Source organism: Manihot esculenta, chromosome 4 (genome assembly GCF_001659605.2).
Source record: "Manihot esculenta cultivar AM560-2 chromosome 4, M.esculenta_v8, whole genome shotgun sequence".
NCBI classification, from domain to species: domain Eukaryota; kingdom Viridiplantae; phylum Streptophyta; class Magnoliopsida; order Malpighiales; family Euphorbiaceae; genus Manihot; species Manihot esculenta.
The window spans coordinates 35,726,416-35,745,388 of NC_035164.2; the positions used below are offsets into that span (position 1 = coordinate 35,726,416).

General features: G+C 35.5%; 4 protein-coding genes across 10 annotated transcripts; 2 read left to right on the top strand and 2 right to left on the bottom strand.

Annotated features, from left to right (window-relative positions):
* Nucleotides 1-709: 709 nt before the first annotated feature.
* Nucleotides 710-6,405, top strand: LOC110613652 (ubiquitin carboxyl-terminal hydrolase 24). Its single transcript, XM_021754879.2, has 7 exons — nucleotides 710-1,121; nucleotides 1,465-2,148; nucleotides 2,315-2,499; nucleotides 3,608-3,855; nucleotides 4,950-5,092; nucleotides 5,460-5,636; nucleotides 5,896-6,405. Exons 1-7 carry the CDS (start codon nucleotides 1,107-1,109, stop codon nucleotides 6,082-6,084), a joined length of 1,641 nt encoding a protein of 546 aa, XP_021610571.1. The 5' UTR covers nucleotides 710-1,106; the 3' UTR covers nucleotides 6,085-6,405.
* Nucleotides 6,406-7,722: 1,317 nt separating this feature from the next.
* Nucleotides 7,723-9,516, bottom strand: LOC110613264 (protein JINGUBANG). Its single transcript, XM_021754309.2, has one exon. The coding sequence runs from the start codon at nucleotides 9,334-9,336 to the stop codon at nucleotides 8,074-8,076; it is 1,263 nt and encodes a 420-aa protein (XP_021610001.1). The 5' UTR covers nucleotides 9,337-9,516; the 3' UTR covers nucleotides 7,723-8,073.
* Nucleotides 9,517-10,324: 808 nt separating this feature from the next.
* On the bottom strand, nucleotides 10,325-11,159 carry LOC110613002 (protein EARLY RESPONSIVE TO DEHYDRATION 15). The gene is made up of 2 exons (XM_021753899.2): nucleotides 10,811-11,159; nucleotides 10,325-10,725 (listed from the first exon to the last, which is right to left on the bottom strand). Exons 1-2 carry the CDS (start codon nucleotides 11,133-11,135, stop codon nucleotides 10,562-10,564), a joined length of 489 nt encoding a protein of 162 aa, XP_021609591.1. The 5' UTR covers nucleotides 11,136-11,159; the 3' UTR covers nucleotides 10,325-10,561.
* A 399-nt stretch (nucleotides 11,160-11,558) lies between these two features.
* LOC110612999 (crossover junction endonuclease MUS81) lies at nucleotides 11,559-18,939 on the top strand. Of its 7 annotated transcripts, none has more exons than XM_021753891.2 (15): nucleotides 11,559-11,955; nucleotides 12,450-12,538; nucleotides 12,630-12,708; nucleotides 12,793-12,879; nucleotides 12,974-13,099; nucleotides 14,050-14,278; nucleotides 14,605-14,770; nucleotides 14,873-15,000; nucleotides 15,133-15,314; nucleotides 16,057-16,114; nucleotides 16,467-16,625; nucleotides 17,070-17,149; nucleotides 17,476-17,713; nucleotides 18,124-18,210; nucleotides 18,603-18,939. In XM_021753891.2, the coding sequence occupies exons 1-15, from the start codon at nucleotides 11,762-11,764 to the stop codon at nucleotides 18,705-18,707; spliced, it is 2,007 nt and encodes a 668-aa protein (XP_021609583.1). In that variant the 5' UTR covers nucleotides 11,559-11,761; the 3' UTR covers nucleotides 18,708-18,939. The 7 variants fall into 7 exon arrangements, with proteins under 7 accessions (XP_021609583.1, XP_021609584.1, XP_043811838.1 ...); XM_021753892.2 differs by having other exon boundaries at nucleotides 15,133-15,281; XM_043955904.1 differs by having other exon boundaries at nucleotides 11,930-11,955; nucleotides 12,622-12,708.
* Nucleotides 18,940-18,973: the final 34 nt, after the last annotated feature.

The window sequence follows — 18,973 nt, forward strand, 5'->3', positions numbered from 1 at the left end:
TAGAGAGTAGCCCATAATAATTAATGATTAAATAAACAGATAAAAAAATCTAATAAATATTTTTCAAGTGGAGCATGTAATTATTTAAATTGAATTTAAATAAAATAAATATTAATATAAAAAAAAAAATTGAATAACAACTATGTCGTCTCTTTATTTGCAGTTCCAAGTTTATTTTTCTTCTTCTTCGGCTTGAGAGGAGAGAGCTCCTCCTAATTTCAGAATTGAGCCGTGTCCCCATCTCCTTCAGTTATTTATCTTTTTCAGGGTTTTAAAAATGTTTTTAAGTAAAATCCTTCTATTTGCTACATTCATTATCATATATTGTTATATCCTAAACTTATTTAGCATTATAATTTTATAATATTAAAAAAAAATCATAACAATTAACTATATCAATCATTATAGATGTTAACAACAGTTTGTAAAAAATATTTTCTTATTTTAATATTTTTATAAATAAAATTTTAATATTTAATTAATACCTTCAAAGAAAGACTATATACGTTTTTTGAAATGCATTAAAGCAAATATTTTTAATCATCCTTTAATAACCAACCCAATATTTAACTCTTACATTTACATTCAGGCGGCTGCGCGCACATGCTCGTAAATGATCTACGTTTACCATTAAACGATGTCGTATTCATTAAAACGGCATGCCGTCGCCTCTTCCCTGCCCTCTTGTACCGCAATAAAAGGGTAAGCCTAAAACCAGGGGGAGCAAGGAGAGGACTACCCGCACACAATCGGATTAGGAGTCCCTTTTCCATCCTCCTACCGGAACTTATCTACCTATGCTCCGCGGCGTTGAGCTTCATCTCTTTAAGCTCGGAAGAGAGGGTTTCGTCGCTAAATGCTCTATTTATTCGGACCCATCACGGTCTTCTCCCATTTCATGTCTTCAATCTACGTCTCTGTTTCCTCTGCTCCTCGTTGTTCAGAGTGGAAGTGGTCTCAAATCCTGACTTTTCTCCATATCCTCTTTATAACTCTTCTTGTCTGTTCGCTCCTTTCTCTTTCCATTCCCAATACGAAGATTATTAGAAATCGAGGTTCCGTTTTTTTACGCTCTGCGGCTTCTACAGCTCTGGTTTTTACTCAACATGACTGACAATAAGGTATTCTTTTCCTCTTTCTGTTTGGGTTCAATAGAAAGATTGCCGTTTTTTTTTTTTTGTTTTTTGTGTTCTGACTTTTGTTTAGTTTGTTAAAAGATGGAATAAATGCATATTTTTTCGTCCGTTAGGGATTTAAATTAGTTCACTAGTAGGAAGTTGGAGTTAGGAATGCAGTTTTAACGGTTTTCTTGTTAATGTGTGTATTTGCAGGTGATGGATTTTAGTTTTAGTGTTGTTGCTTAACCCTTTTTTTGTCCATCAATACATCAGTATAGCTTTGAAGCTGGTTTTTTTACCGTGCAGCTTATGATTTTTTTTTTTTTTTAAATTCTCACTCTACCAGGTGCTAGTATTTGGGTCATTCACTGAAGATGAGACCAAGTCATGGCTGCAAAAGCCATCAACTGAGAATCACGAAAAGCCCGTGGAAAAGAAAGAATTGCAATTTGGTTCTTTGAATTTTGCAACTGGAATAACTTTCGGAGATTTTAATAGTGAATCAAGCAGGAAACCAGGTTCTGCAAATGGAAAAGCCAGTTTTCAGACTTCAAATCCAGTGAATAAGGAAAAGGATGTGAAGATTGCACAGAAAGTGCATGATTTTCCTGGAGTGCTGGGAAGTCTAAAACAAAATGGAAGCATTGACAATTTCACCCAAGATATTTCCCTCAATAATGGTGTGAAAGACTTAAAAAAAGAGAGCATAGATTTGACTTCTCTGCACATTTCTAAGAATGAAGAGGGTTCCAGAAATCAATCACGGAGCTCAAACTTTGATGTCCTTCATAGTGAGGATGTAAGGGATGAGAATATGGAGGGGACTAACTATGATTCACCAGTATATGTGAAGAGGGAGGACATCCAGAAGCAAAAAGATGAGCCCGTTGCTGCAGCAAAAATTCATTTACCATGCGGTTTAATTAACTCGGGCAATTTATGCTTTCTTAATGCGTCTCTGCAAGCTCTCTTATCTTGTTCCCCTTTTGTTCGGCTATTGCAGGATCTTAGAATTCGCAACATCCCAAAGGTATGCTATTTTTGATATTTTCATATTTCTTCCATTTTTGTGTCTTTGGTGAACCTTTTTATCATCTCAATGCACAAAATTTGTTGATAATACAAAAAACATTGTCAAGCCTAGTTATGCATATTATATACTGAAGTTGTGCCTCCCTTTGACAATGATTTGCTAGGTTGGCTTTCCGACATTAACTGCATTTGCGGAGTTTGTTTCTAACTTTGACATACCAAGTGGTTTCAGCTTGAAAAAGGATACAACTGTTGTTGAGACTGGTAGGCCTTTTAGCCCAGCCATGTTTGAAGGAGTTCTTAAAAATTTTACTCCAGATGTGCCACATAGCATTTCAGGACGGCCAAGGTTTGTTCTTTTACTCTGCCAGTACTTTTTTCATCTGATATTTACTGTGTTGATCTCTGCAAAAATATTAGAGCTGAAAATCACAAAGTTCTGTGGGATGAAATCGTGAATTAACTTCTGTTTAATGTGCATGGTGAAATGGATTCAAGTATGACATCCTATACTGTCTACGTGCTTATGAAGATTGTAGGACAAGAAGGGCATTGAATTTATGGATCTAAGAGTGAATAAGAGATGTAACTGCATGTACAATGATGGTTTTTGTTTTTTTTTTTCCTCATGTCAGGGATTTCATCAGACCTGCTATATTTGTTTATGCTACTCTATAGACTATCCACTTCTTTTTTGGTTTTCTAATAACCAATAAAGTCATGACTAATTGTAGTATAAGAATGAGCAGCAAGAATTGTTCTTCAAGCAAAATTTTATGAACACATGCTTAATCTAGAAATAGCTGTAGATCATGGAATATATAGCAAACAATTCCAGTACACCCCAACAGTACATATGATTAGCTACTGTAACCAGAATTGCAGTATTTGCAATGTGCACTGGTGGAACATACTTATGCCCAATTTGGAATGGAAGTAAAGAACATGTCCTAAGGAATGGAATATGGCTAGAGCTTAATCAGGCTATGCAAGGACAACATTTGTTGACCTGAATATATTTGCTTTGTACATTACAGATATAAGCCTGGCCTTGATATTTTATTTTTCTTCCCGAGAACAAATGCCAATAAGGCTAGGTTTTAGTTATACATGGAAACACTCTACTGGGATACTGGGACTGGGTTTGATGACTTCTTATCCTTGCGACTTGTACCCAGATTTATTTATTTATTTTAAGGTGTATTGCATTATTAGTTGATCATACAATAACGGTTGTATATTTATGTTTTGTGCGAGAATAGATTTGAGGCCATATAACAGAAACAACATAATCGATTGTTGAATTTGTTGCTTAGGATGATAAATGTTAAGTGGCATACGCAAAGATTGCCAGTCCTCTTGACCGTTGTGAATCTCTTGATATTTGTTATATTATATTGTACTATTAACACTTGTAATGAATATGAGTGTCGGTTGTCTGATACATTTGTTTACAGGCAGGAGGATGCTCAGGAGTTTTTGAGTTTCATCATGGATCAAATGCATGATGAATTACTTAAGTTTGAAGGACAATCCGTTGGTGTCAATGGTGCCAAATCTGCTCTAGTATCTTCAACAGAGGATGATGAATGGGAGACAGTTGGTGCAAAAAACAAATCTGCAGTAACTAGAACACAAAGCTTCATTCCTTCAGAGCTAAGTGATATTTTTGGAGGACAGTTCAAAAGTGTTGTGAAAGCTAGAGGTATCTTTGTTATTATTTTTTAATAGTCGTTACTGGAAGAATGCATATTTTAAATTTGCTTTTCCTTGGCAATGTATTGGAGGGATTTAATATAAAACAAAACTGCATAGAATCATTTGTGGAAGACAAACACTATTCTCATCCTGCATCAACAGATTTGTAGGCTCATTCAAAGGAGCTTGAAAATTCTGAATCCTACTTCCACGTAGATTTGAAAATTATTCATAATTAACTGGCCAATGTGCAATGTAGCTGTCCTCACAAAACACATTCTGAAATATTATCACTCATTGCCTGCATAATAATTCCTTGCATGGAGTCAAATTTCTCTATTGTATATTAATTAAAAAAAAGTCGCTATTGTGGCAAGAGGGTGTGAAGAAATCCATTCAATGAGAAGCAAAGCCAACTAAAAATCCACTTCAACAAATTGTTGATACCTTATTCCCCTTGCTACTAAAAATCCACTGAATTTTTGGCATGCAAACTCCAACATTCAGTGGAAATCTACCAAACCAAGCACCCTTGGATTTCAGAATCATGTGCAACACTTCTGGCCATTGCTAAAACCTTTCTTCTCTGTTGCATGTTTTACCCGACCTGCTAGAGTTTCAATCCAAGCAATCAACTCTTCCTATTTAATAAGCTTTCATATGAAAAATGTACCCAGCTTTTATGATATCCTATAACCAGTGAAAATATAATTATGTGGGGTCAGGATCAACTTAAATGGAAATTGACTATTAGATTTACAGCTCTGGTCCTGTAGACAATTTTACACAAAATATGTGTGACCCTGTAAAAAGTGTCTATTTGCGCATGCTAGAATTTTGCTTGGGCATGATATATCTTTTTCATTTATTTGTCGATGCTAAGGAGTAAATAAATCTTAGAATAGAGATCTCAACAATGTCTTTATGGAATTAATTCTGAAGAAACAACAAGCATCAAAATGCTGGTTTCTATTTTGTTGCGCCTGTTATGCCCTGAGTGTTAAATTTCCATTTCCCCTGTCAGTGAGTTTAAGCCTGCATTTTGATCCTTCCAGCATCATTTTATATAGTTTTCTTTAGTATTTTCCTTTTGTGGTGCAGGAAATAAAGCTTCTGCAACTGTTCAACCATTTCTGTTGCTTCACCTAGATATTTATCATGAAGCTGTTCATACTATCGAGGATGCGCTTCATTTATTCTCTGCACCAGAAAATCTTGAAGGGTATCGAACGGCACCTGGAAAGGTACCTGTTTGTCATGTTGGTGGTTATATTTAGTATATGAGAGTGGTTAAACTTGTCTTGCTTGAGGTTACAAAGCTTACAAGATCTTTGTGTTTAGATAAATTTGAACATTTGCATGGACTTGACTCTTATATTTTATTGGTGGTTATATTTAGTATATGAGAGTGGCTAAACTTGTCTTGCTTGAGGTTACAAAGCTTACAAGATCTTTGTGTTTAGATAAATTTGAACATTTGCATGGACTTGACTCTTATATTTTAGAAGTATCATTCAGGTGCTGCTTTTCAAGAAAGTTAGTTATTGTAAATTGCTTTGTGTTAGCTAATGATCAGATAATGAAATGAATTAAACTTGTACTATTCTACAGGCTGGTGTAGTGAGCGCAAGCAAATCTGTGAAGATACAAAAACTTTCTAAGATATTGATTTTACACTTGATGCGTTTTAGTTACGGAAGCCAAGGTAGCACCAAGTTGCACAAACCTGTGCGCTTTCCTTTTGAGTTGGTGCTGAGTCGGGATCTACTTGTTTCTCCATTGACTGAGGTAATCATCTTTACCTTCTTCTATGATGCTAATTTTTCAATTTTTGGCAAATAGATTTCTCCATTGGCTAAATAATTTTTGGCTAATCCTATGTAAATGATTCACTGTTTTCTTATTTCTCTCTTTTTGATTTTGGTTATGAGAAGCATGCTGTAGATACTAGTTGGTTCTTCAGCCTGCTAAATATCTCCAACATCAAACAATTGTAAATGCCTCTTTTTTTTTTTTTTTTTGTTCTTTTCCTGGTGTTGCATTTCAGAGCCGGAAATATGAACTTGTTGCCACAATCACTCATCATGGGGGGGAGCCTTCAAAAGGTCATTATACTGCTGATGCCCGCTATTTCAACGGCCAATGGCTACGTTTTGACGATGCATCTGTCACTGGAATTGGGACGAGTAAGGTGTTGCATGACCAGGCCTATGTCCTCTTCTACAAACAAGTATAGGAGGTGATGGATACAGTGTTGATGGTTAAGGTTATTGATCAGCTGGGAGCAGAAACTTTTCTGTCAAGGTTGGAAGGTGCATCAACAGTCTTGTATCAAGACTCCGGGGCCCAGGGCCACGGGCCATGTAGAATGTATTCTTACCAGCTAGTTAAAACAAATCTCTTCCATTTTTTTGGGGGAAAAAAGGAATTTGGAAAAAGAAAAAAAAAAAAAAGAAGGAAAAAGGTCAAAGTAAAGTTTTGTATCAAGGCAACTGATCTGTAATTTTTTATGATATTCACGAATATGTATGAGAAGTTGTTGCTGTTTTTACTTGGATACTTAAGAAAATCGTTTGCACATTACGGTTAATATGAAAGACTGGAAAAAGGTTTTGTAACGAGTTTGTTTAATGGTTCACTGGAGAATGAAGCAAAGACATAATCACAGAATAAATAATGTCTTGTCAAGTTTTAGCAAAATCAATAGAATCATTTTATGTCAAAATTGCAAAGAATGTTAAATTCCCATGTTAATTTTGACATTATAAATATTCAATGCAACATATTTTGTATTACACATCATTAGTATTAGTTCTATAGAATGGGTGGGTTTAGTTAGGGAAAATAATTTTTTTTTTTTTTTATCTTTAGTTTTTGTTTTTTATTTTGTTTTTTATAAAAAATTAAAAAAAATATGTTTATTGCATATAATATTAAAATTTATTTTTAATTAAAAAAATTAAAATATGTTCAGATTATCATTATTTTTTTATAATATTTTTCAGCATAATTTTTATATTAATTTAAAAAAAATTCATACATTTTATAATAATTTAAAATAAAAAAATTATGCTTAAATATATAAACAAAATTATTAAAATCGTGTTTTATTTATGTAAAATCTATTCATACAAAGAGTTTTGTATTTTTCATTTTAGAAAAATAGTGTTTTTAAATTTTTCAATATAATGAAAAACAATCATTTCTTTTATAAAATTTAAAAAATAGAAAATTTATTTTACCTTTTTTAAAAAAGGTTAAAATAAACACATTTTTTAATTTTTTGAAAAATAAGAAAATGAAAAAAATCACTTGCCTTTTTATCTCTTTTTTTATTAGGATGCTTACTCTCCCAAACTAATTGTTATTGTATAGATAATAATGATCTGTGTTCCCAAAAGTGCATGAGATTTTGAAATAGGAAATACTCAAAAAGACTCATCGGTTGGCTGCAGCATCCCTTAGAAGTCTTGCTGTTGTTGCTTATGATGGGCTGGCTACTCTGCTTTCTTTATGTATATATCTCTGCCTTTATACACTACACTCTCTCTCAATTTGAACTATATAATATAAATGAACAGTGCCGCTAAAGCTAGATGGGTGGTTGCTGATTCAACAAGCTGGATGGTTGCTTCATATTAGATGGTTGCTTCTTTAGATCCTTCAATCCAATGAAGATTTTAAGGGAACTTGGCAACATCTCATTGGTGTTCTTTTCTTGGATTGGTGGGGCACCAATGTCAGGTCTATATGAAGCAATACATGCCCTCTTCTGGGGTGGGGGTATTTGTCCTATAACTTCACCTTATTAAGCCTCACCAGAATTTAGATCCCAATTAAGCAACATCAACTCCAATCAAGTAAAACTATTACTTGAAAAACAAAAATTATTTCATTCATTGCTATATCCTCCACACACTAATTACAATTAAAAAAATCATACCACTCTGTTTATGGTATACCTCAAACTTTTTTCTCTAATACACCCAAATCATAATCCCTAAAACAATATAACAGAAAGAAATCAATCAAAATCTCTAAAAGAAAAAACCCAACTCTTTTCTTTAACTTGCTGTGTTGCCTATGAACTTCACACTTGAATATAAATCAACAAATATGACACAATCTGACTAAAAAGAACAAATTGGAAGCACTGAAGACACATTAAAAAACAGAGGAATCAGTTCTTCATCTCTCCGGCCTTGAAAATCTTACTAACACAAGATCATTGATTTTCCTCTGAACTCTGCATTGTGGAGGCGTCTTGGATCTTCTTGCAATGCTTGGGCACCCACCACACTCTCACACTCTTGTCAAGGCCACCACTATAGAGCAAGAACCCACCTCCAACACTATTAGGTGATGCTTGCAAACACTTGACTGGCCCTTCATGGCCACATATGACACCAATTTTACAAAGCTTACCATAAGCCTCTCTCTTCCATATGCTAATGCTCTTATCAGCTGATCCACTACACAGAAAATCCCCCATTAAACACATACACAAAACTGCCATTTGATGTGCTTTCGTCTCAGACACCAACTTCCAACTCACAAAACCACCACTAGCTTCCCACCCCATCACAAACCCATCTGAGCCCCCTCCATACACCCATCTCCCATCTTCTGAAACAATAACTGAATTAAAAGAAACATCTTTATGGCCCTGCAAAATCCCCTTCAAAGAATGAGATCCCTTTCCCTCTTTTTCCCAAGCTTTTATCTTCCCATCTGCTGATGCTGAATAAACAATCCCTTTACAAGCCACCAATCCATTTATAGCATCATCATGAGCCTTAATTGACTCCAGGCACTTCAAATCTGATATCCTCCACACCTTAAGAGTCTTATCCCAAGAACCAGAATAAATAAACCCATTATAAACAGTTAAACAAGAAATACTATCTGCATGTTCAATCCATAATTTCTTATGGTGCCGCCTAGTCTGCACATAATTACTCTGCTTCATGAACTTCCCCAAGTAATCCTTTGTAGTAGGAAGCGTGTCAACAAGCCTAAACACATTCTCTGAGCTTCTTGACACCTTCCATACTCTAATCCTGCTATCTTGATGTGCAGTAAAGACCTTGTTCCCAACTGTTACTAAAGCCTTAACAGAACCATCCCCTTGTCCAAACTTGGTGAAGAGATTCAAATCAGGCTGCTGCCAAACTATAATATCCTTCCCTTGTGAAGCACTCAAGACGAATTCACCACACAAAGCCAAGCAAGAAACAGATCCGACATGGTCAGAAAGTAGTGCGAGAGGGCGAAAGAAGTAAGACCCGGATAAAGATTTGCCTGGATAATGATGGTAATCGACATTTTGGAGCTCAAAACGGAAGGATGTTGGTGGGCTATCATCACTAACTTCACTGCTGGAGGTGGTGGTGCTGCAGCTGCAACTAAAGCTAAGTCTAAGATTACTGCTAGCTGCATAGAGTAATGGGGTTGAAGGATTGGTTTGTGACATAGGAGGATTATTCATGGGACTAAACAAAAGACAGTTGGAGAATGTTGATGAAAGGGCGTGTGATGAATTTGGGAGAGGAAGGAGCGGAGATGGAGGGTTATATGAAAAAGGAGAGACACGGATTTCTGGACGGAAAGGAGACTCATTGGGTGAGTACTTAAATGGAGCGAGGGGAGAGGTGCAACGGCTACTTTGAAAATTGTTAGTTTGGTCATGAAAAATGAGAAAAAGTGGTTATTTACTTCTTGTTATTTATTTCTTTTGAGTACAGCTCAGCTATTATAAATAAATAAATCTATACAAAACAACTCTTAAATTAAATATTTATTTTGTGTTTGGTATAATAATTATTTTAATTAACTCCACATAATAACTAATTAGTTTAATAGTTAAGTATGGTTAGTGGCTAAACTTTGTGATGAGATAATTATTTTTATGTTTACAAAGTTTACATTTTATGATAATAAATATAAAATTTTTTAATTTAATATAGAAACCAATTAATATATTTTTTAAGACATAAAAGAGTAAATTAAAAAAGAAATTCTTTATTCTTATAGTGTGAATGCCAAGATGCTTAAATCAAGGGTTTTGAGTTACTTTTTGACACTTTTCATGAATAAAAGACTGGGAGGCTCAGGCGTCTGGACAACAAGTTAGATTAATTTTGGATCATGATCATGCTAACATCGCTTTTCTCTTTTATTTGAATACTAAAAACTGATCATGATTAACCACGATTAACCTTAATGGCGACCGAATTCCACTTCTCAAGTTATTCCAATTCATTTGGATTCAATTTTATTCAAACAAACACATATATCAATGAATTCCAAGTTTCAAATATTCAAGAGTTGTTCATTTTTTTCTTTTAACAAGACCCCGAGTACAGGACCTTTTTCTGCATTATTGTCCTAAACACTAGCTTCAACAATTGAACGCGTCTTCTTCTCGCCGCACAACTCCGCAATCATGTGAATAAATGCTTCCCAATTTTCACTTCTTGACAAAGACAACCCAATTTCAACCATTCTTATTGTAGTTTACTAATTTACACACTTTCATCCTTTCTAACTACACAAAAACATTGACCATAAAAACCACCAACCACCACCACGGCCGCCGTAGCTAAAATGGATCCAAATGAGCTACAAACAAGCCATGGCAGCTACATATGCTCAAAGAGTGAAAATGAAACCATATCCCAACTCTACACTCTTTTATCTTTTTTTTGTGTCTTTCAACGAGGTTGGTGAATGCGTCGGGGGGTAGACTTTGGGCTCCCGCAATGGGCTGTCTTCATTTGGTACTTGCCTGGATTCGCCGGAGACTTCACTCTCCTTTCCTTGCCAGATTTTGGTATGCTCAGCTCCTTGAGCGCACCTTTCACATCCATTTTAACCCCTGAACGCAATTCCATTAAACATCATCCACAGCAAAAATCAATTTGGAAATATCATATGTTTGGATGATTATTAAATCCAATTACCATTCAAAGGTTGCTGCTTCCACTCTTTCTCTTCTTCATTCCACATGATCAGATCCTCAAACTGAGCTTCCAGATTAGCAAACTCCTCATCAAAACCCACGTCCAACTTCTCCGGCAACAAATCCACAACATCATCATCATCGCTAGCACCGCCGTCAAAACTCCCCTCTGGATGTTGGCTTAGCCAAAAGTCACGAAACCACGTCGAAGTTTTCACCAGCTCCCACCACTCCGGAGAAAAATCCTCCACTTGACGGTACACCGCCGGAATGAAGAGCGGAGCATTCGGATTTAGTGTGGATCCCTGTCCCGCAACTAAAGTCATCGCTTTTTCAACGATCAAGGGTGTGGTTACCTGCAACAAAAGCAAATGAACAAGAGATCGCAAAACCAAATCAGAAAAATTATGAATATGAAAATCTGCATCGAAGCTCTACCGTGCGATCTAAAGATGAGCCCTCCGTTGATCAATCAGTGTGAGTCGGTATTCACTCCAGCAGGCGGATAAGGATATAGAGAGAAGAAAAAAGCGAAAGAGGTTTAGTCAGAAACTGGTTGCTTCGAGACTCCGAACCTCAGGTATGGCCTGACTTGAGACTTTGGGAAACGGGTGTGGCCGGTGTGTCGGTAATATAACGGACACGTGGATGGTGGAAAACGGATAATGGATTAGATGAACACAACCGACGGTGGATATCGTTTTGTGATAGTGGAGATATTTTTCCTTTCTGAAAGTTTTTGTTTTCTTCCTTCGAATATGATCCGTGTCCGAAAGGCCCAAATTGGCCCGGTCCACAAGGAGAGAGCAATTTCAAACTCCATCAGATTCGGAGGAATCTGGCGCGTTTTATCGTATGTCTATAGATTGTCCTCCGGATCGTAAACCCTGTTCCTCCTATATCCCCCAAACCCGGTGAAAGGACAGGGAATCAATTACCCAAATTCTCCCAAATGCAGAATCAGAAGCAGGTAATATGCCCCGAAAACGAAGAGCTTGTATCCTATATGTTGATGAAGAGGCAAGAATTGGCCGAAAAGCCCAAAGGGATAAAAGAAAACGTAGACGTGATTCTCTCTAAGGCTTGCAACAGTGTGTGCAGCGCAAAGACTCCAATCAAAACTCTCAAGGACTTATCTCAGATTAAGTAAGTTCATACTGTTTTAGGTTTTCGGGTCTTCTTTTTTCTGGCTGGCATTGGTAGTCTAAATTGGAAATCATAAATGTGGGTTAACATGCTAGCAATAGCGTAGTTTTTTTATTTGTGCATGATAGATTTCAAGGGAAAGTACAGGTCTTCAGGACTTCTGGTTAATTATATGTTGGTGGGAAGTAAGCAACTTTCAGAAATATAGAAAATTTCGTAAATATAGGATACGTAATTGTATGTATTTATTGATTATGTATATATTTAACTGCTTGTTTTGCAATTTTCCAGCTAGATAATTTGAGTTCCTGGGTGTGTGCCAAAAAAAAAGTTTTGAGGATTTCATTATTTGTCCATACTCTCTTTTCCTTTGACTAATATATCCAGACGTAGAATAAAGTTCTGGATTTTTATTGATTTTCATGACCCCAGAAATAGTTTCCGACTTTATATTTCTCTTTTTCTGGAATAATTCGGTGGTCTCTGATGCATAGGTGTGTAGGTAAATGGGTTCTCAAATTAATGCAAGGGTTTTTTGATAGTGGTTCAGGAATTTCTGAACCAGAAGACTTCACCAAAAAGGGTATGTATAATCTCATTAGAACTTCATTATTTATGTATTTTTCACATGGATTTTTTTAAATCTTCTAATCACTTTTATTTTAGTAATTCAGTTAAGAGAGCCAAGGGAGCAAAACGTTATGTGCCACAAAAAAATTCTGTTGCATATGCATTGTTGATTACCCTTTATAGGTAGCAAGGTGTCTTCTTCTCTTGATATTTTAAGTCCTTGTTTTAATTTTTCTGAAATGTGTGTTGAATGGATCTTGCAAATAGGGGGACTTCCAATGGCAGTGAGTTTATGCGTAAACAGGAGCTTATTGATGCAGCCGAAGCGAGTGGGCTATCCAGGGCTTCTATTTTGTATATTGTTACTGTTGTTTGAATATGCTTGTTTATTTTTTTATATCGTTTATGAAAGTGGGTAAATGGTTCATGAACTGATTTGTCTTCTTAGGCCGGAAAAAGGAAAAGGGAAAGCTGCACAATTTGGAAGTTCTCCTAGGGACTGGTACAGTGGATGGAGCTGCATGAAGACATTGATATCTAAAGGATTAGTTGTTAAATCAAGTTGCCCTGCAAAGTAGGCTTCTTTTGCAGATTTCCAGTAATTTTTTCATTCATATAGCCTTGAATTTTTTTCTTTTATCTTTTCACATGTGTGGAAACCTTTTTGTTTTATTCCTTCATTGCTGGAGTTCTTTTGAAATTGAATTTATGAGAATGTGAGTTGATTTATTGTCAAAAGTTAAAAGTGCTTCTAGTTGTGCTTAAAGCACAAAGTGTGAAACATTAAGAGACAGAACAAGACTTGTTGCCCTAAACATGGTCACAGCACCAAAAGCTTGTACTTTTGATTAATGTACTATGCATTTAAGAATATGCTTTATCTTGTTTTCTCTTAAATTATCACAAATTCACAATCATCATGTACCTTAATTTTATGATTGATTACTCCTAATGGTAATCACTCTCCGTGTAATACTACAATATCTAAAGGACTTTTTCTGTACACTTGCTCATGTATGGACATACACATAGAGCATTTATGTAATGAACTTCGCTCTAGTTTTTTGAGTTAATTGGCTAAATGCTCATTATTTCTATGATTTATATTACATCACCGATTGAAATTTGTGCACTTCAAATATTCTTTTAGATTTTAAAAAGTCCTACTTAACTTCTCCAAAGCAAACATTAAAGGAATTCTGTTGTATTGATGGTGGCAAGTAGTAATGATTGAGGTTTCTCTCTTATTAACTGATGAATGTGGATGATATTCATCAGAACTTGGTACATATGTGTACACCAGTGAGATAGCTTGAAGTGCATTCTCATTCTATTGGAGGATGCTAGTTAGTTGTACTTTGTATACGTGCTTGTCAACCTGGTTTAGCAAATCGATATTTCACAATTGAAATGAAATCATGATTTGTAATCTGATTCATGTACTTTAATGGGCATCTTTCTCAAACCTGCACTGTTCGTAATTGTTTTTTCATGGATAAATGGATGATGTGACTGTAATTTTAGGTATATGCTGACTGAGCAAGGGAAGGAAGCAGCTTGTGAATGTCTTTTGAGATCTCGTCTGTTGGATGAGGGTTCAACTAATGTGGAAGTTCTTTCTGATTTGGACGTGAACATTGTATCTAATCTAGAGTCTGCTCTCCCTGATTCAACTGCACCAGTGATATCTTCATCTGCTGTTTTAAGAACGAAGAAGAAATCAAGTGATGTTCCTCTGGAATCTCTTGAAAGGGTGCGAATTTCTTAAACTATAATGTTTTCCTTGTTTTTCTAGTTGAGGACCATGGATTAGTTATTGTTCTTATGTTACCCCATTGCTTCTGTTAACTCAATATTACTGAACTCTTCCACCACTCCGCTCCTATCTTGAGCTTTTAAGAGAAGCTATCAGTCTTATATTTCTTCTAATGAAGTCTCTTTTATTTCCCTGGGTAACAGCTGTAGTTTTAGCAAAGATTTTTTCCTTGATTCTTTTTATGTTTAGAGCATAATTTTCCCAGATGCAATATTATTTTCAATATTCTTCTAATGACTTAGATTTCCCATTCTGTATTGTAGTTTATGCGCATGGGATACACTAAGGAACAAGTACTTGATGCATTCGCTGCAGTTTCAGAAACTTCCTTGAACAAGGAGATCTCTTCACTCTGGCCGGCAGTTTTATGTCATCTTCGAGAGGATCAGGTTTATGGCCTCCATTCAGAACCTCAAACTCTGAGAAAGGGTTGTCAAGCTACATCAGAAACTCTCTCATTTACAAATGGTTATAAAGTTATCTTTTAGATGATATTAATCCTCAAACTATTGACCTCTTGAAATCATTCAGGTCAAGTAGATCTTGTTGGTAATCAGAGTGTTAGGATGAATTTGACTGCTGATGGTGGAAATATGCCAAATTTGCATTCTGTCTGCTATGTACCTCATGCTTCTACCTTGAAAACTTGCTCATCATCTGTAAGTATGCATCAGATGCAATATTATATTCATCATTTCTTCATTATCATAGAATGCTGTTTCTTCATTTAGAAATCTATACTTTTGCTAACTCTGCATATTATATATAAGTTACTGCCCACTGTCGTTCAGGTTTGTCCTGCAAAGAAGTTGAGCTTGGGTGACCTGGAAGCAAACTTGAACATTTTAAGCATGCCGCCTCTGAGCTTAGGGGAAAGATTTGAGGATGTGTATGAAGTAATACTGATACTGGATGACAGAGAGCAGTTTGCTATTCAGGGGTTGGTATTTGGAAGCATGCTTAGCTCCACTTGGTGATCTGTCCTGCTACTTGACATAGGATTTAAAACTAATAAAATTTTCACAAACCATTACAAAGGCACTTACCTGTATGGTTAATTGGTTATTGTAAATTTGTTACTTAGTACAGCAAGAATTTCTTATATATCTTCTGTTCTTGTAGCCCTAACATTTGAGAGTTTCCTTTTATTTTCATCACAATTTTCTTTTGGGCTATACCTTCTTACATAAATTTGGATGGTGCAATCACATTAACTCATGTAAACTTCAGGCTTCTTTCTTGTTTGTATTTTCTTGGTCGTGAATAGGTTAAAAATAAATTTGTGCAACAGTGTAGAGTTTGATTTTGGTTGTTTCTTTGTATTTACTTATTTCTTTGTGCAATAGAAAAATTGTGCTATATTTCTAGTAAATATATTGGGTATAAGGAAACTTCTTCACTTATAAACAGTTAGAAAAAAAGAGAACATTTTACCTCATTCAGACTTTCTCTATAGCTTTTAAAAGTTGTGTAATGCGAAATATGAATTAGTTCGTAAGTAGCTGGTAAAGATTTCGGGTAGTATTTTTTGCATTCCTCTGGATTATGTTTCTATTTTTCTTAATGAAGGGTTTTCCATTTGAAATTTATTTAACTTCAATTGAACTCTTTATTCATGTTTGCGTTCTGTTGTGGCATTGTTGAACTCCTATTATGGTTCCTTTGCTGTAATGCTTATCATGACTGATAATCTGTATAAATTATTACTTTTACAGGTCAAAGTACTGGAAACTTATTGAGAGCATTTGCAAAGAACATAAAATTAAAATAGTGGTAAGCTTGTGTAAATGTCGCACTTTGAAGTTTTTTCACATTAAGTTCATTATTAGTGTATGTACATGTAGATCAATGCTCTTGTCATTGTTATATTAATGTTCTCAGCATTTTTCCTTGTCGCTTGAGACAGCCTTTAAAGGTTACCACAGAGCATAATCATGTTTCAGTCTCATGTTGGAATTTCTGTTTTACTTCTAATCTCGTTGTCTGCCACTGGATTCGTAATTCTGGAAGTATTAATGCTTCTTTTCTTGGTTTGAGTTCAGTTTCTGTGTAGTGGAAATGCAATTCTTTTATTAGTGTTCCACTTGACATGAAGTACAATAGGGTTTACGTGTCCATTCCTCAGGTTAGGCGGTTGCCTGTTGGGGATGCAATCTGGATAGCTTGCCAGAAGTATCTGCACTGTGAATACGTGCTTGATTTTATTGTTGAGAGGAAAAAAGTTGATGACTTGCGCTCTTCGATCAGGGATAATCGCTATAAAGATCAGAAACTGAGGCTCCTGGTTGCATTTCTCACTGCTCTCTCTTGCTTCTTCTCATTTTAATCTCTGATAATATTATAGTTATCTATTGTTTTTTGTTTCATATTCTTTGTTGTGAACCTGGTTAGCTATAGGCCACTTGAGATTTTTCTATAATCGGCCAGGGAATTTGACTTTTCATCTTTGAATGTCTTAATAATTTCACTATTTAGTTTCGCGATGAATTATAAAGTTAAAATCACAAAAATCACAATGATGACTTGGATTTTTTTTTCCCCCTATTGGAATCAAATAGCTTGTGAAAATGACCAAAACATACTTTTCCTTACACAGTGTGGTTACTTTCAAAATGTTGTTAAAGGTATTTAGTAGCAACTGGCAATATTAGCACAAATTTGATGCCTAACTTGTGGATTTGGATTATAGTATTTTACAATGACATTCAGGTAATTTCCATTTTGTTAGAGGTGTGGACTTAAGAAGCTGATATATCTTGTGGAAGGTGATCCAAATTCCTCTGAAGCAGCTGAAAGCATCAAAACAGCGTAAGCTCTTTTTTTCCCTCCCTTGCCTCATGGTACATTTGTTTGGGATGTTTCTTTGATTCGCTCGTGCACTTTTGGTTGGATATGTTGATGATCTGATTTATGTCGTAATGATGTCTTCGGAGCTGCCTATAAAAGTTAGTCTTAACTAATAGAGATTGCTTTAATGTATGGAAATGATTTGTAGTTAACCCTATTTGTTTGAAATTCTATTCCTGGAGAACGGTTCGCTGGTAGTTGTTGATTTTGTATTATGAATTTATTGCTTACTTTCATGACTTTGTGATAACTGTGGATTATACTGTTTATTATCTTATTGTATGCAGTTGTTTTACAACAGAAATTCTGGAAGGATTTGATGTCCAGAGAACAAGTTGCTTGCGTGATACCCTGAAGAAGTATGGTTATCTCACTCGGTCAATAACTCAATATTATGGGGCACAGCTGCTTGATTATGAGCCCAAAGGTGCTGGGATCTGTCCTACGTTTGATGAATTTATCAAAAGGTGCCAGGACCTGGAGAAAATGACGGTCAGTGATGTATTTGCCATTCAGCTCATGCAGGTAACTGACACTTTTGCAAGTAGGGTTGGGCAACTTTATTGCAAAGAAGTGCTAGAGGCCATTCAGTGACCTTTTTTGAAAAATTTGATATGTAAAATTGATGGGTCTTTTGCATATTTATGCTCCCAAAACCAATTTTGGGCATATGACCTATTAGCTCATTATAGACCAGAATGGATGCGTGCTCTCTGCATTATCTCATGAGCATATGTGCATAGAGAGAGAGAGAGAGAGAGAGGGGGGTGGGGGCATTTTTACCTAGACTTTGTTCATGTTAACCAAGAGGCATAGCAAGAAATGTTTTGCATGTGGAATCTGTGCAGGTTCCCAAGTGAGAGAGGAAATTATTTCTAAAATTATAAATATATTATGTAAAAGTGGATAATTATAATCGTTATATCTATGCGCAGGTTCCACAAGTAACAGAGGAAATTGCCATTTCCGTTCTAGATCTGTATCCAACCATCATATCTCTTGCCCATGCCTATTCTCTTCTTGTGAGTTCTTATTTTCTATCTGTGGACTTTGTAAATAGAATTAGTGATGATCCAAAATCAGAATTCAGGTGTTCTTCAGATATTTTTTTGGTGTGTACGAATAACTCAGAAATTTAACCTGATCATGGGCACATGGTTTGGGGACATGTATGTTCTTGGATTAGTGATTTGACAGGCATAATATACTATTTTACTACCACCTCAATAAATTTCTAGTGTAACATGCATTCACGTATTTGCCTGGTGCTTTAGACTTAACGTTATATCTGAAGATGTGCATGGTTTCATTGATTATTTTTCTTGAATTTCTTTCTTTGATTTGGTGAATTTTATTTGCCAAATTTCTTCTTATTTTACTCCCTTAACCTCATTCTTTGTTTTGTTCTTGAAAGGATGGTGATACCAGTGCGCAAGAGGAGATGCTTCGGAAGCAGAGTAACAATGCTATTAATGCCGCTGCTAGTAGGAATATCTTCCGATTGGTTTGGGGGCAATGACCAGTGAGTTTCGTAGTAAGCAAATGGACTTGGGTTTCTGGAAGCAAAAGCTATTTGCTTCATTATTGATGTAGTTTTGCGGAACAATGTAAATAAGATTACATTTAGTTATTATTAGGACATGATCATTGAGCAGCAATCTGTTTATTTGTGGTTGAGGCATTTTTTCCATTTTATAGGTTCATGACAGTAAAATTTGTTCAAAAATCTAAATTAATGATTATTTTCGACCAATTGAATAGTTGGTGAGCGAACAAATGGCTTTT